Source organism: Ciona robusta, chromosome 9, assembly GCF_009617815.1.
Source record: "Ciona robusta chromosome 9, ASM961781v2".
NCBI lineage: Eukaryota > Metazoa > Chordata > Ascidiacea > Phlebobranchia > Cionidae > Ciona > Ciona robusta.
In genome coordinates this window covers 6,489,216-6,503,826 of record NC_143243.1, presented here as the reverse complement: position 1 = coordinate 6,503,826, position 14,611 = coordinate 6,489,216, and the positions used below count along the sequence as shown (strand labels likewise).

General features: G+C 39.7%; 4 protein-coding genes across 8 annotated transcripts in view; all 4 read left to right on the top strand.

Annotated features, from left to right (window-relative positions):
- LOC149731705 (UDP-N-acetylhexosamine pyrophosphorylase-like) overlaps nt 1–14,611 on the top strand; it is a 145,015-nt gene that overhangs the window by 90,054 nt on the left and 40,350 nt on the right. The window lies entirely within an intron of this gene.
- The window catches only part of LOC149731706 (palmitoyltransferase ZDHHC12-B-like), a 137,509-nt gene that overhangs the window by 90,054 nt on the left and 32,844 nt on the right, over nt 1–14,611 (top strand). The gene's annotated exons all lie outside the window — the stretch shown is intronic.
- The window catches only part of LOC149731710 (uncharacterized), a 41,717-nt gene that overhangs the window by 22,847 nt on the left and 4,259 nt on the right, over nt 1–14,611 (top strand). For all 5 annotated transcript variants that reach the window (XM_089884220.1, XM_089884219.1, XM_089884221.1 and 2 more), the window contains 6 exons: nt 3,639–3,837; nt 4,108–6,673; nt 6,769–6,927; nt 7,185–7,373; nt 7,674–7,900; nt 8,194–8,273. In XM_089884220.1, the coding sequence (XP_089740346.1) occupies nt 3,639–3,837; nt 4,108–6,673; nt 6,769–6,927; nt 7,185–7,373; nt 7,674–7,900; nt 8,194–8,273 (3,420 nt within the window). The remainder of the gene's footprint in view (nt 1–3,638; nt 3,838–4,107; nt 6,674–6,768; nt 6,928–7,184; nt 7,374–7,673; nt 7,901–8,193; nt 8,274–14,611) is intronic.
- On the top strand, nt 7,850–14,580 carry LOC149731711 (uncharacterized). The gene is made up of 4 exons (XM_089884317.1): nt 7,850–7,900; nt 8,194–8,273; nt 12,885–13,108; nt 13,213–14,580. The coding sequence occupies exons 3-4, from the start codon at nt 12,918–12,920 to the stop codon at nt 14,183–14,185; spliced, it is 1,164 nt and encodes a 387-aa protein (XP_089740443.1). The 5' UTR covers nt 7,850–7,900; nt 8,194–8,273; nt 12,885–12,917; the 3' UTR covers nt 14,186–14,580.

The following is a 14,611-nucleotide window of genomic DNA, read 5'->3' as shown; positions in this document are numbered from 1 at the left end:
GGTGCTATTACTGCAATGGATGTAACCGACAAGTCAGGCCGTACCCAGAAAGTAATAGTGAGCGTGCACCGACTGGCATTCGTGGCGCCAGAAAACTATGTCATCGTATCGAACTGAAGTAAAAGTTTACAAAACAGCAACCAGACTCACTGTCTGTTGCCGACGACTTCGCATTCGCCTCGAGCCGACTGGAAAGAAAGCTGGGCTCGAAAACTGGCTTCGTTAAAGTTTTAGTCAGGAAATAAGTGCTCACTACGATAAGTGAGGTGTGGACAGGTATTTCGAGGAATGGAACTCAAGTCATTATCTTTGGCAGTATCAGGTTTAGGTAGAGAAGCATTTGGTTTTATCTGGCAGAGTAGTCGGGGAATTCGTGTAATTTGTTCACTGCTTTAATATCAGCTACAGTGTGTTAGCTAACCTGACAGCCATGTTATTTAGCTGGTGTAGTAACTAAATACATAAGTAGCATGGGTGTTGGGGCAATGGGCCGACTGTGGAATAAATCCCAAGTCCCCGACAAAGACCTCACCCATATATAATAGTAACTTGTCAGTGTCAGGACTTATTTAAACAGCTTGTCGCCGAAGTTTAATCTTGTATGCGCGGCAAATTTATGTGGGAGATTTGTCCGTTGTTTGTTCATTTCGTGAAGATTAATCCAGGACTGTAGCAATTAGTTAAGAGGATTATTATGACGTGGCAGAGCTGTCACAAATCTAACTTTGTTTGCATATGTTGGCTGATGTTTTATTTCTTGCATTCAGGATCGATTTGAGTAAGAAAAGTGCAAATTGTGACAATAGTTAGTGTAGGTTTATAATATGTTGGGGTAAGACGGTGGTTCAGAGTTTTTTTTTAGGGTCCCATTTGGTGGAAAACAATGAATATTTACCAAATTTTATAATTTTATTTCTGTAAAAGAGCTTTATTAATTATTAAAAAATGTGATTGGGGAATATGGGAGAGGTGGTCACGGTCATAGAGCAACTGAGGACAAAATGTGTTAAAATGCAAGTTTAGGGCAATATTCCTAATCGGTGTTTCATTTGTGCTTCAGTGGAGCACGTCCCCGGTTCCGTAAACTTTGTCCAATTTACCGGAACCGATTCTGTTAAGCAAACAGCACCCGGACACGAGAATATCCGTTTAACAGCAACGCGCATATTTAGTCCATGTAAAAACATGTGATGTACTCGCATAGTGTTTTGTGCTAAGCGGATAAACTATAATATGTACTCTGTTTTGTACAAACGCTGGCGAACTGAACCACTGTTGTCGGTCGGATTTGGCCCATTAAAAAATGGAATTCAAATCTTGTACCACAGCCTATAAAATAATAAAAAGGGTAATTAATATGGCATTTATTCAATTCTTCGTGACTTTTTTGTCGGTTAGTTACGTATTTCGTAGCACACGTATTTTCGTAGCACGGCTCTGACTGTTATTTCGTTACGAAAATCATCCTATTTCATGAGCACTAGATCAGGGCCAGATTCACGAAATTCGCAATTACTTTTAAGACGCATTTGTGCTATTAATCTGCTGAGAACCAGACTCCGCTACTTTTAAGTCATTGTGCAAACATTCGACTTCTATATGTTTGGTGAACCTGAATCCTGTACGTCATAGGTCTGCAGATTGTGAGATAGTTCCACTCCGAACTGTAAAGGGAAACATAGAGATCGTGTATTTGTAGCAATACTCATGTCTATTGCCACCCTAGGCGCCAGAAAAACGTTACAGCTCAACGGGTTTGAATTGTTTACGACGGATGCGCGGATGTTTCGTAACAAACATACATTTGCAGTAACTTTCACACGCCAAATTTACGCCTCATAATTAGAAACATCATTTCCCACTGCGTGTCACGATATCTCAATTAAAACACGCCTTGAACGCGTTTTTAGCGCATAGCACTTGAGCCCGTGACGTCATTAGATAGATATGCGTAATTGAATCAGCTTCCGCCAAAGAAAAACTTCTGCCAGGTGACTCGTGGGTAAGAAGATACTTAATACGAAAGCAACCGATGCCTATTCAAGTGCTTTTAACGATTCTAGTCGATATATAAGCCCTTTAGTTGCGGCTGCATCTCCGTACGAGAAAAGCACATTTGACGTGGAATTCCCTTTATTTTTATCAAGTAGTTGACAGCGTATTATTACATGGTTAGAGTAAACCGGAATGTTTAGTTTTGAAAATGTGGTTTAACTTCTGACATTACTAAAGATGGTTTTAGTTGAAACGGTTAGGATGAAAATCGTATCTTGCATATTCGCTGCCATGTTTGTCTTATAAAAGCGTTGCAGGTCATGGGATTTTAAATCTAAAGTTGTTGTCTTTTATCATTAGTTATATTTCGCACACGGCGATTAATATTAAATGTCATATAGTTAGGTCAATGTTATCTAACCTGGCCGATTTATTATAAGCAAACTGTCAGCGTGGTCATGGCTATTAATTATTGACAATTAATCATTTCATGCCTTAATTAAATCCAGAAACTAATTTTACCTGGAATGTTTGAACGCTTTGCTGCCATTGAACGGCTGTAAAGAGACGACAAGCCAATTTGCGTGGGCGAGTTGTTGACCGTTATACACGCCGAGATAAAAGTTATGAGATTTCATAAACACTCCCCTATGTGTCATGTTTTCCACGAAGCGTCATTTGCGCGAAGCCAAAATTTCAAACTCCCACAAAACCATGTACATTATACTTCAAACATCATAAAACTATGTCTCACAAGGTTGAGTCTCCAAAAACTAATTTACCATGCCGAGGCTGTTTAAACAAACTGCGGTTAAAGCTGAAAAGCAACATTTCCGGCTCCCAATATAAGCGCAGTAATTGCATTATTGGCAGTGGTTAATGTTTCCTCACGCAAGGTAAGGTTGGTTGCTTTGATCTTAAGACGGCGGCCTCCCCACACTTCACCTCTCAAGGATTCAATTTCATTTTCTAACGTTGTAGTGCGTGAACGCAAAATTGGCTATTTTTTACTGAAATGTTAATGTCTCTAAACATCCGTTATTTGTTATGTTCTGTACTTCTGTAGCATGGTTAACTCGGTATTTTTGTCATTGTTTTGCGTTAGTCTAATTTATACTAGCCTAAAATTAAGAACCTTTTGGTGCACAAACACAAGGTGTTTAACATATTTTGCGGCCGTAAAAACGCCCGCATTTTCGTCACTGTGCGACCAGCTGGCAAGCGAAGGCGCACCTGCTTGCAAAGTTCATGTACGCGATAAAAGGCTGTGTAAGCTATAGCATACCATCAAACAAACCGAGTATTTTATCAGCCGGAGTAAGATTATGTGTTTACCTACAATAAGTCACCTTGTACGCTACTTTGCTCTGTATTATGATACGTGGTAATGAACTCTGATATATTTTTAAATTCAACCGTCTTGTTGCAGAAATGTAATATAGTATACTGTGAAGTAGGAAAATACTCCGTTTTCTGTAAATATATATACCTTGTTTCCATACACTTTACTCCAATCTACTAATAACAAAACCAATCGTTTTGTTACAAAACTTTAATATTATTTAACCAATTACCAGGTTCATAGGGACCACTGCTGTAAATACACAAACCACCTGTTTAAGCTGTGTATCTCAAATTAACAGGCACCATTTACTTGGAGTATAGCGGAGAGTGTAGAACTGCCAGACTGCCGAACGAAGTGACAAGCCTTGATACAATACGAGCTCTCTTCGTACAAGCATACCCAGGATTGCTAACGATGCCAATGCTTGACCCACAACGTCACTCCATCTTATTAAAAAACAGGAAGACAGGAAACTACGATGAAATCGATAACGTGAGGTAAAAAAATAATTTATATATTATGGTTTGTATATTAAAGCATACACTGTGTATATACTGCATGCTGCAAGTACAAATTGGCGTCTAAACTTTATGTTTTAACTCCCCCCCCTTTCCCTTTTCATTTGTGTAATTCTCTTTGAATAATTCTGATGATGCCATTTATAGGCGATATATATGTATCTTTTATTATACAATTTGTTGGACAAAACCCATATAGAATACAACATAATATTCACTTATGTAATTCCTGATTTTATTATTCCACAGTCGCATCAAGGATCGTTCATTCATTCGAACTCGTCCGATCGGGGGTTCAGGTATTCCATTGCCTGGGACCAAGAAGCCTACAATCAACCACCCGAAGCCTGCTGCTAAACCAGTTAAGCCAATACCGGGCAACAACCGATCAAAACCACGGGTTACTGATGATGTAAAAATTGCAGAACGCAACCAAAAGAACTTGAACAAAAGTGGGATAAAAGCACCGGTTAAATCCCTGATCCGTCAATACCAGTCTGCACCTAGTTTAATAAAGCAAGCAGTGACCGGTTCAAACGAGATAAAACCTGTTCAAAGTGGCGAGGAGACTCAGGGTAAAGTGAAACCGCCTCCCCCACCGCGGTCCGCAAAGCCAACAGTCGTAGCACAAACAGAAGCAGCCCAAGATCAAGGCAATTATTCGCCTAACGGGACTCTATTATCAGGCAATGGGATTGGGGGTGGTAGTATACCACAGAAAACTTTCTCGTACGTTAAAAGCGGCAATGAGTCTCCAGTAAACCACCAACAACAGACAATCACATCCCCACCGCAGCATAGGGGCCTGAGGCAACCTACAACTTCCAGGCTTTCCCCTCCATCTGTTGAGAAGAAGTTTTCCTCCATACCAACGCCAGGGTCAAAGCCGAAGATCCAACTCCCTCCGAATCCAACAAAACCAACCGATGACGAACACCACACTAAGGAGAACGTGCCACGCCCAAAGACTCCCAACATACTCCACCAATCACCGCCCACCGTCACCAAACTTCCGCCTACGTCATTCGCAATGACGTCACCGAAAAATGGCGCTCAACGCCTTCCCCAACCAAAACCTTTCGGCATGAAACAACATACAACGCCAGCGAACCGGTTCGGTGCAAAACGAACGTCCCCTCCAAACAATAATCAATTGGTGCCGGAAACTGCGCCGGTCTATTCAAATATAAAGCGGTCAGCCTCACCGGAAAGAAGAGCTACAATAAACGGTACCGGTGGATCAGCAGGTTACTGCAGGGGTGGTAGGTCCTTTAAAGGCCACCAGCTGAAACCTGTAAATATTCCATCCGTTCCCGACACTGAAATAGCTGCAGCTTCTAACCTGGAAGCCAAACCTGATCTCAACGTGCCGGAGGTAGCTCAACCTGTAGAACCGCGGCAACCCATTTCATTACCCAGTGATACCAAATACTCTGCCATGCTACCGAACCCTTGTACCACAGATCAAGTGACGTCATGCAGCTCCTCTACGTCATCCGATGACGTCACCGACCCTGGAAAATCAAAGATGTCAACGAAGAAGGGATTGTTCGGGCTTCGGAGATTGGTTTCGAACCGAAACAAGAACCCACAAAATATTCCGAAACGAAGTCAAAGCGAGGAGCGACCGAAGACATCGGATCCTTCGGTAAATAAATCCGACCTTCATTCTCCATCTTTCAACGAGTCCTTGGCTTCGTTTAGGTCATCGTCCCCGGCTCTTCAAGTCAGCACGCCAGTGGTTCGATCTTCACCCATTATGAGCAAGTCTCCTGCCATACCGAAAAGTGATCTTCTAAATAGCTTGCTTACAACCAACAAGGAGACACCTGAGCCGAACACAGATGTTATGTCCACTTCCAGCTCGGATGACGACAAGGACAAACCTGCTCCTCACCCCATACTGGCTGGAGTGCTTAAAAACAACAACTTGGTCAAAAGCACTTCTTCCAGTTCGATTTTGTCCGACTCCGGCGCAAGTAACGTGTCTATGACGTCATCCATACGTACAAAGAAGGTTTCATTTCAAGACGACGTAACAGTTTGTGATGGTAATGGGATCAGTACGTTTAGTAACGGATTGCGAGAACCTGACGCTTCTGTAGCTGATGTATCGTTCGATAGGTCGATGGAACAATCGTTATCTGTCGACACGCATGAGGGTGCGGAGAATGAGCCAAAGCAGTGGCGACCGCCCTCTAACGGTCCGCCTGCTCGAAATGATTTCCAACAGGTGGGCTACAGAGCAAGACCCGCAACACCACACAGGTATGAACCACCACCATACCAACCCTCCCCTCTTGCATACCAAACCAACTCTCCTCGATCGCACCAATCAGCTGTGGCCGCTGCTATACAAAGCATAAGTGGGAATGCGGAAACAACAAGCAGTGCTGCAAGGTACATTCCAAACCAACCTGAACATTTCTCGGTATCTTGCGCATCACCTGTGCCAGTAGTAACCAGGCAGGGGCACGAGGCTCCACACAAGGAGGAATGGAATCCTCTCCGACGACAATCCGCAGATGCAAGCTCTAACTCACCTTCAATTACACAGCGGACATGTCCTACCCCTGTGCCAACCGCCCCGCATAAGTTAGCTGAGGTACAAGTAGAAAACGAGCCTTCATATTTCCAAACAGAGCGAGCGCCATCTCGTTCTGAAACATTTAACTCCGACACACCCCCCTACTACGAATGCTGCGAAACTACGACGCCCGCCTCTGGCTCAATTACACCAAGTCAATTAAGAGATGCGTTAAAGACACAGGACGAACAGTATCAACATCCAGTCGTTGAATCTGCGGGCCCTGAGGTAAGCAAGTTTCACATAACATTATTTAGTCCTTAATTTTTACTTATTTTTTTGGTTTTCTAAGTAACTTTATTAACACAATCATATTATTTTAGAATCAAAGTTCTGTCCCATTTTCCTCTCTCCCTTTATCTGTCCCACCATCGGGGAACGTTTTGCCACAACCCGAAACCGATGTTACGAACAAGAAGGTCATGGCTATGGAGCGCCAACTAGCGAGTTTAACCGGCATGGTTGAATCCATTATAACCAGTGTAAGTGAAACCACAAATGGCTCTCATATTTTTAGAGACATGACATTTTAATTATAAATTCTAACATCACTAAATATGGTTTTATTTTTAACCCAAAACGTTTGAAATGAAAAATACGGAATGTTATGTTTGTTTTAAAACTCCTCATAGTTTTATATAGCTTTTCCATTTTATGTTCTTACCAAAACAAGAAAATACAATTTATAAATAAGAAAAAAGATACGTTGAACACCGTTTTTAATTTTTCTTTATTACAGACCGACGGTGTTCAAACCAACAAGCCTGAACCCCCATACCAGAATAAACCAGTCGGTGGGAATCTCCCTAAAACGTCACACACCGTCCAACAAGTGATGACGTCATCAGAGATGGGACAACAACTCTTGAAGTTGAGGGAAACAGCTCATAACCTGAGAGATCAAATGACAGATCTGAAACGACAGCAGGTGAGATAATGTAAAACGACAAATACAAACTGTGGGTTCGAGGCCCGACGCTGCTACACTGCAAATTCCCCAAAGTAATACCAAATTTACGTATGTGATAATTCGTAAAGGAGCACGAGGTGTATAAAACAGAACAACGGTGTTATAACGTCTGCCGTTGCCCCGCCACGCTAGGATAAATAAATTACATTCATTCATTCAAATGTTACATTTTCACTGCTTGCATTATCAATAAATATTCTGTCACTTCTGCTGCTCAGCATAACGTTATGTAACATTAATTCCTACATTTCATTGTAGAGGATAAACATGGAACACGTGAACGACATTGTGAGCGAGAAATCCCGGGAACTGGCTCAGTTTATCGCTGTCACAGCAGGCGCCCAGCACCGACCGTTGCGTATACGAAGATTCCGACTTGACCAGCAGAGACACGCTTACTCCGAGGATGCTACGACCACGGAACGAATGCTGTCGGAGGTGGAAGCCGCCGTAGAAGAACTAAGGAATGAAGTCGTGGAAAGAAGGTACGTGTTGCTTGCAAACTGTAGTATAGGACTGTGGGGTAAGATGGAACACCTTTGCCAACTGTGGCCTAAAATTCCAGGTCCCATAGCATGCCACGCTGTGGGACCTCATCCATATAGAATAGAACTCTTTCGCTTTGAAACTTTTAGTTTAGGTTTAAGGTTTACGAATTACTAATCTTAGGATTTATTGTTTCATTTTTTCTTATAAAACGTTGGTATGTTGCACTGAACAGTTTTTGATTAACATTTCGAAGTAACTTAACCCATATAACCAGATGTGTTATTCACAGGTGCAGAGTTAACGCTCGTGAAGTCGAAGCTCTTGTTTTGCAACTAAGTCAAGCTGGAAGGACGGTAGCAAAACTGAAAGGTTAGTTTACGAGGTTTTTCAAAAAATAATTGAAGGAGCAGTTTCTAAAAAAAGTTAAAAATTGCACTGTCCCAACAAATATAAAAGGGGTTTCGGAAATATATTTAAAATAAAAAGTTTAAATGTAATCATGCTGCAAGAGGGTGTACAGAAAGTGGTTAGGTCAATTACAAAACATATTTTAAATAAAAAAATAAATAGTAGTAAAAAAGTGCAGTGTAAGATACAGAGTAAGCACCAAATACAGAAGTGTGATATAATTTTGGTTCAAAACCGGCGAAAGGTTACGTTTTTTCTGCTGAAATGAAATCAATAAAAAATAACAGGGATTAAACTAATTACATGGGTTGTACATTAACTAAATTAATATAAAGATATATTAGCCATTTGATATATCTGATGTGCATTCACCAATCTATTGGAGCACTTTTCCGCTTAACAAAAGACCAATACACATCGATAAAGTACAGACTATTATTTTAATTGGCGGAAATACGGTCGTATCGCAATTGTACAAATTGTACCCATGAGACAAAAATAAGGTTTTATCGATTGCGTTTAATGCGTAGTAGACATACGAATTAGGAAGAATTGTGTGTTTAGTTTAATACATCAACGCAGCGATTAATTAAATCATATGTTTTAATGGTTTGGACTATTTTTACGATGTTTTATTTGATGATTGGTACATTATACTGGCTACTAGTTTTTCATTATTTGACTCAACGAGCAAAATAGAACCGAAAGAAATTTTGCGATGTTTTATTTTCGAATCATCGCATAATGTGCGTGGTACGGGTGCTGTAACTGAAATATCTTGTTTACAACGAACTAGTATGTAATCAATCCTGGTTTAAAACTCTGATTCATACGCGATGTGTTAATTGCTCCTTACAGTAGCTGTTATGACGACAGAAAAGTTTTCTGTTGCTATATAGCGCATAGTATTCGTCACCCATTATTACGTAATATTATCTCCTGTGTGAGTTCGCTTACGTCAACAATACATGCAATAATATGCAGTTATATGTTTGGCAGCTTAGGAATCCTAATATAGTAATACTATTGCAGCAATCGTTGTAAATTACCGTACACGTGTAAAAAGCTGTATAGTATTGTATAAGCAATAGCCATATAAATAAAGAACACTGTAGCTGAGAAATACATTGTAGCAATAGAACAGTTTAGTAAAGTGTCATGCATTAGTGTTTACGAGATACAATTTTGTTTAAATCACAGTTTTAGGCGTAAAAAAGATCCTCTGGCAATTGTTTGTTTTGTGATCTAAAAGGACCAATGTTCCGTCTGACTTTAATATGTAGAATAGGGGAAGATGGGACACCTTTGTCACGTAATATCCAAATATCCTGATCGTGTTTTAAACAATTAGCAACGATCTATAGAAGTCGTGAGGATGCCGTTTTATAATTCTTTGAAAGTTAATTGTTTACTACCAAGTGGAACGAAAAAATCGTATGAAAAGCCCATCTTTCCCCACCCCACTATATCGCATTAGTAATACACCTAGTGGACTTAAAAACGGGAGTGCTTTAGTTCAAAGAATTTCTTGTACCCAGTGTGTGAAAAGGCCAGACAAATAGTTTACTTTTTACGACGAAATATTGCATAGTTAATTTCCACTGATGTACGCAAACATGTTTAACAACCGCCTGAAATAACATTGGGCTGGAATTGTTATTGGACCACACAATTTAAAGGTTTTCCCGTTTCTGTTTTCTGTCAAATTAATCACACTACAATTTAATTCGTATTTAGTTTTTTTCCAATACCCAATTTTACTAAGGTATTAAAACCGGTTTTTACCAATTTCTCCTAATGTCTGTTTATTTGCTAATCCATTTCACTGGTAGAATTATTCTAATATACGCAGAGCAACTTTCTTTCAAAGAAATATAACTCATTGGCGACCATAAATGAACAGATTATTTCAAATTAATCGTAAACTAAGATGGATATAGTACCGTGGGGTAAGATGAAACATTGTTAGCACGCAATATCCTATTTCCTGTAATCTTGTTTTTAAAATTAACATTATAGTTCTGCAAATACCCTTTGTTTACTATCAATGGAACAATAAAAGTGAATGAAAACATTTACCATCTTACCCCAACGTACTATAGTAGTAGATCACTGGATTTTTTATTTGAAAATTCACAATCGTTGAGCGTAAACACGTGGTAAATAACACCATCGTGAATAGGGTTTCACGTTACGCACATATTTCGTGTCTTGTTCGCAATTACAGAATCTTGATTTCACAACCTGTGTTACGACAGTAGTCTAAAACATAAATAAAACTGCGGTGTTCGCTATTTTTAGAAACACAAATCGCCTTAAGCTATTTTAAAATTCCCCTTTAGTGTTTTTATTAAGATCGTCAACGAAAAAAAGTAGCCATGATGACGTCATGGTCACGAGTCAGTTATGTTTCGCCCATGGAATGTACGGACATGGGCAGCAGAAGAAGGCGTTACGTACACGTTAAGTTAAGCAGAACGATGGCCCTTGAAGGTGCGCTGTCCGACTTACTGTTGTGGTTGTATTGAAATATATTCTGTGATTCAAGGAACATCTGTTCCTATTGTAAAGCGATGTGTTGTATTAGGCAAACGATGAGATGAAAGGGGTCTGATAAACGTAGGTTAAAGAATGGATTACATTAATGCATATCAGTGTACGTTTGATGTTTATGTTAATATAACGTTTTCTACATTTTACTTAAATTTTCAAATATACAGCGAGGAAGATCAGATTAATTAAAACAGTGAAGAGAATTGAGTTAGAAGCAAAACAAAAATCGTTAAAATTTATAGATTTGCAAGAAATGTTATACGCGTATGCGTAGATAGGATTCAAGCAATTCGAAATATAGAGTTCACAATAAACGTAGTGCGTCAGTAAACCACGTATAGCCTTAGGAGGCAAAAAGTTTATTATTCTTCCACGGTGAAAAAGGCGCGCGCAGAATTTGAAAAAAACTATAATCTGAAAATAAGGTTTGGATTTCTTGGTAGAGTGCTACAGCACATGTATATAGAATGAAGTTTGTGGAGCTGAAGTTAGTTATCAATGTGTTGTACCATGCGTGCTTGGCTCTTGATAGTTGTAGCCTACTCAGTAAGTTTAACATTAACCGAGATTTGATTTACGGTATCGCAAGGCAGACTAAAGAGATCATAGCCATTCTATATGGTGTTGTCATGGTCAAGGACCTGGGATCTTAGGCCAGAGTTGACCCATTAATCCAGCATTGTATTTGCGCATTCTATTTTAGATGGGTGAGATCCTTTAGTTAAGGCCAGAGGATTTAAGTCAGATTTGACCCGTTACCCAAACGCCAATGTATAGAGTAGAAATTGCAATTGGATTGTGGAAATAATAAGACCAGTTAACGGTTGTTTGCGTTACTGTTTGACTAGTAGGTCCTGGTAGTTAAAGGTTTCAGACTCTTTCACTATCATGGTTTAGTGTTTACTTAATGTAGGGTCTGTGGTTACTTCAATACGAACGCAGAATTTTAACTTATTGGCATAAAACATTCAATAAAAACATGTCAGCCCATATGAAGTATATACGATAAATCTTAATCTGGTGTATTATACCTGTAGATTACTATATCGCCAAATTAGGTAATCGGGCCGTTTTAATTATTAGCCAGACAACCCATGTGTGTAGTTAACCGTAAGAGGTAACTCATGTGTACATTACCATTCGTGGTTGGATTAGCTTCGTTCAGTTTCGAGTGCTATGTAGTCGTACTTGTGAATGTCGTTGGGGCTCTTGAATGAATGTATTTTAATGATTTTCAAAAGAATATTTAAAATTTCTGGTAGGCACAAAATAGCCTGCGCGTACTCTAAATATAGACAGGGCACAAAATCCTCTCGGACAGCATTAATAGGAGAAAGTATTATATAAGCTGGTACTTGGCTCCGGTAGTTTGTTTTACTAAGTTGCGTCATTGCAAAGTAGTGTTATCATTGTCATATAAGTACAGTGCAATAAAATCGTACCCCTGTACCAACAAATACTTTCGCAATTTCAATGCTCGTTAACTATATATGATAGATCTTTAACCCTGAGGCTGTTGCGTAGTTTACCTAATCAACTACAAGTTACTAATGTATCAGAATCGTGCGTTCCATCATGCTAGTACATATATAGGTTGCTGAGCTAGGTAGGTTGGCTAGCGTTGGACTTTAACACTATACTGTTTCGTTCATTTACCAGAGTAGCTTAAAGTGGTGTTTCAAATATACAGAGTGCTTGTAGGAGAGGATTCTGTTTATGTATTCGCCCTATTGATATTAAGAGGTTTAAGCGAACCAGTAGCATTCTATGATCTAGGCAAAGTTGCTTTGTAGAGGATGAGAGATATTGTAAGGTCATATCCGGACATATACTTTTGTTAATTAAGCGTTTGATTACTACCTATTGATCTGCTGTGTAATGGTAGCGGCTTTACTGCAACGCGGGCTTATATTGGTCATGTAAGCTGCCGTTGAGTAAGAAGAGTGAATATGGAAGGCTAACAGACAGGGTGTAATGTAGAGAATATACCAACAAAAGCTGACTTGCATTTTTGACCAGAAAACGTTAAGGCAAACTGCTGATATTAATATAATGACGACTTCGTATAACGAGCAACCACAGCAGTCGTTCTTCCAACGGTTGCGAAACACACCGAAAAGTCTGAGAAGAAAATTGGAAAAATCTGCTGACGCTTTAATTTCAAGCAATTCTTCACCAAACCTTAAATTCACAGCGACCGGTGACGTTGATCAGGAGAATGGCACCCCAGAGTTTAATTGCAGGTGAAAATGGGATGGGTTTTTCTTGTTATTAATATTTTATTCCGTTTCCATTTTCTACCGTAGTGAATTGAAGTTGTAAATATTTAATACCTCTTACTATACAGGTACCTTGGCGAACGTACTGTGTACACTTTGAAACCAGATGATTGTTATGAATATGCGAAACAAGCTGCAAAAGATACAGACTCAAAATCTTTACGAAAAGTTGCTGTCAGTCTAAGTACCAAAGAAGTAGAAATCACCTTTAAACCTTCATCCCCGATCGCTAAGCCAAAGTTCAAATCAGGGGCGAGGTTTACGCCACCCACCGGATCCCCAAAAGTTCACAAAAAGAGCTTGTCCGCTTTCCCGTTTCGATCGAGCCAAGAATCAATACCACAGGCTATTTCACCGACCACTATATTTGATAGACCGGCAAGTGATCTACTCAGCCCATCATCTGGAAATATCCGACGCTCATACATATATGAGACAAACAATAACAACGGTTACATTGAGGAAGGCGACTTGGATGGTTTATACAGACCACGAAGTCGAACCTTTAACGGTGTAACTAACATGCACGAAGAAGATCATACTCCACCTGTACAAAAGATACCTCTTCACGAAATAGCATACTGTGTTACTGTACCGGAAATGCCACATTTGTTCGTGCTAACTTCACGTGGTAAAGAAGGTCTCTTATGTCGTGCGCTTATGTTCCAAAGGAAAGAAAAGGCACAAGCGCTCAAAAGTGCATTGGCGCAACAGTTTCAGTTGGCATACGTAGAATGGCAGGCGAAGAACGCGCGGAAACAACGCCGAAGATCTTCCCTTTCAGTATCACCACCTCCAGCTAACAATCCAAACTCGCAAACTACAACGTCATTCAAATTTGAAAGTACAAACACACTTCCTAACTCGCCCTTAGACAAACATGTACACACTCCCTCACTGCAAGAAGTACACGAAGCAAATGATGATGACGTAGATGATTCTGATGACGTCATGACGCAAGAGGAAGAAGCCATACACAGGGAGTTTACGAGAAGAGCTTCGTGTCTACTGAATCCGGAACAATTAACAGTAGCGACATAAAAGTGTCGATTTTTTATCTCAAATGTTCCTATGTTGTTGTTTACTTCAAATGTGTTGCTATTATACCTTGTTTTAAAACTATTTCAATAGTATGTTGGGGTAAGATGGTCCAAGTTTTCATGCTCTTTTATCTTCATATTCGGTAGAAAAAAAAGATTATTCAAGAATTATAAAAGCGTGTTTTTAGTTGTTAAAAATACGATATTTGCTAACGTTCCATCTTACACCACAGTGCTATGTTACTCAAAAAATATGCAATTTGGTGCGCTCGCTCTCGGTTTTTTTTTCCTTTTTAAATTCCGGCTACGGTTTCATGTTTACTACCTGTTGTTGAAAGTTCGTCTTTGTAACGTGAAGTTCTATCGTTTCGATGAAGTACAAAGTCAACCTCAGCAGATCTTTGTGCATTATTATTGTATATATACA

Excerpts from the sequence above, each read along its gene's own strand:
- LOC149731711 (XM_089884317.1), top strand. The coding sequence starts at position 12,918 with ATGACGACTTCGTATAACGAGCAACCACAGCAGTCGTTCTTCCAACGG. Across the intron at positions 13,109-13,212 it reads ACCCCAGAGTTTAATTGCAG|GTACCTTGGCGAACGTACTG; the intron begins GTGAAAATGGGA and ends CTTACTATACAG.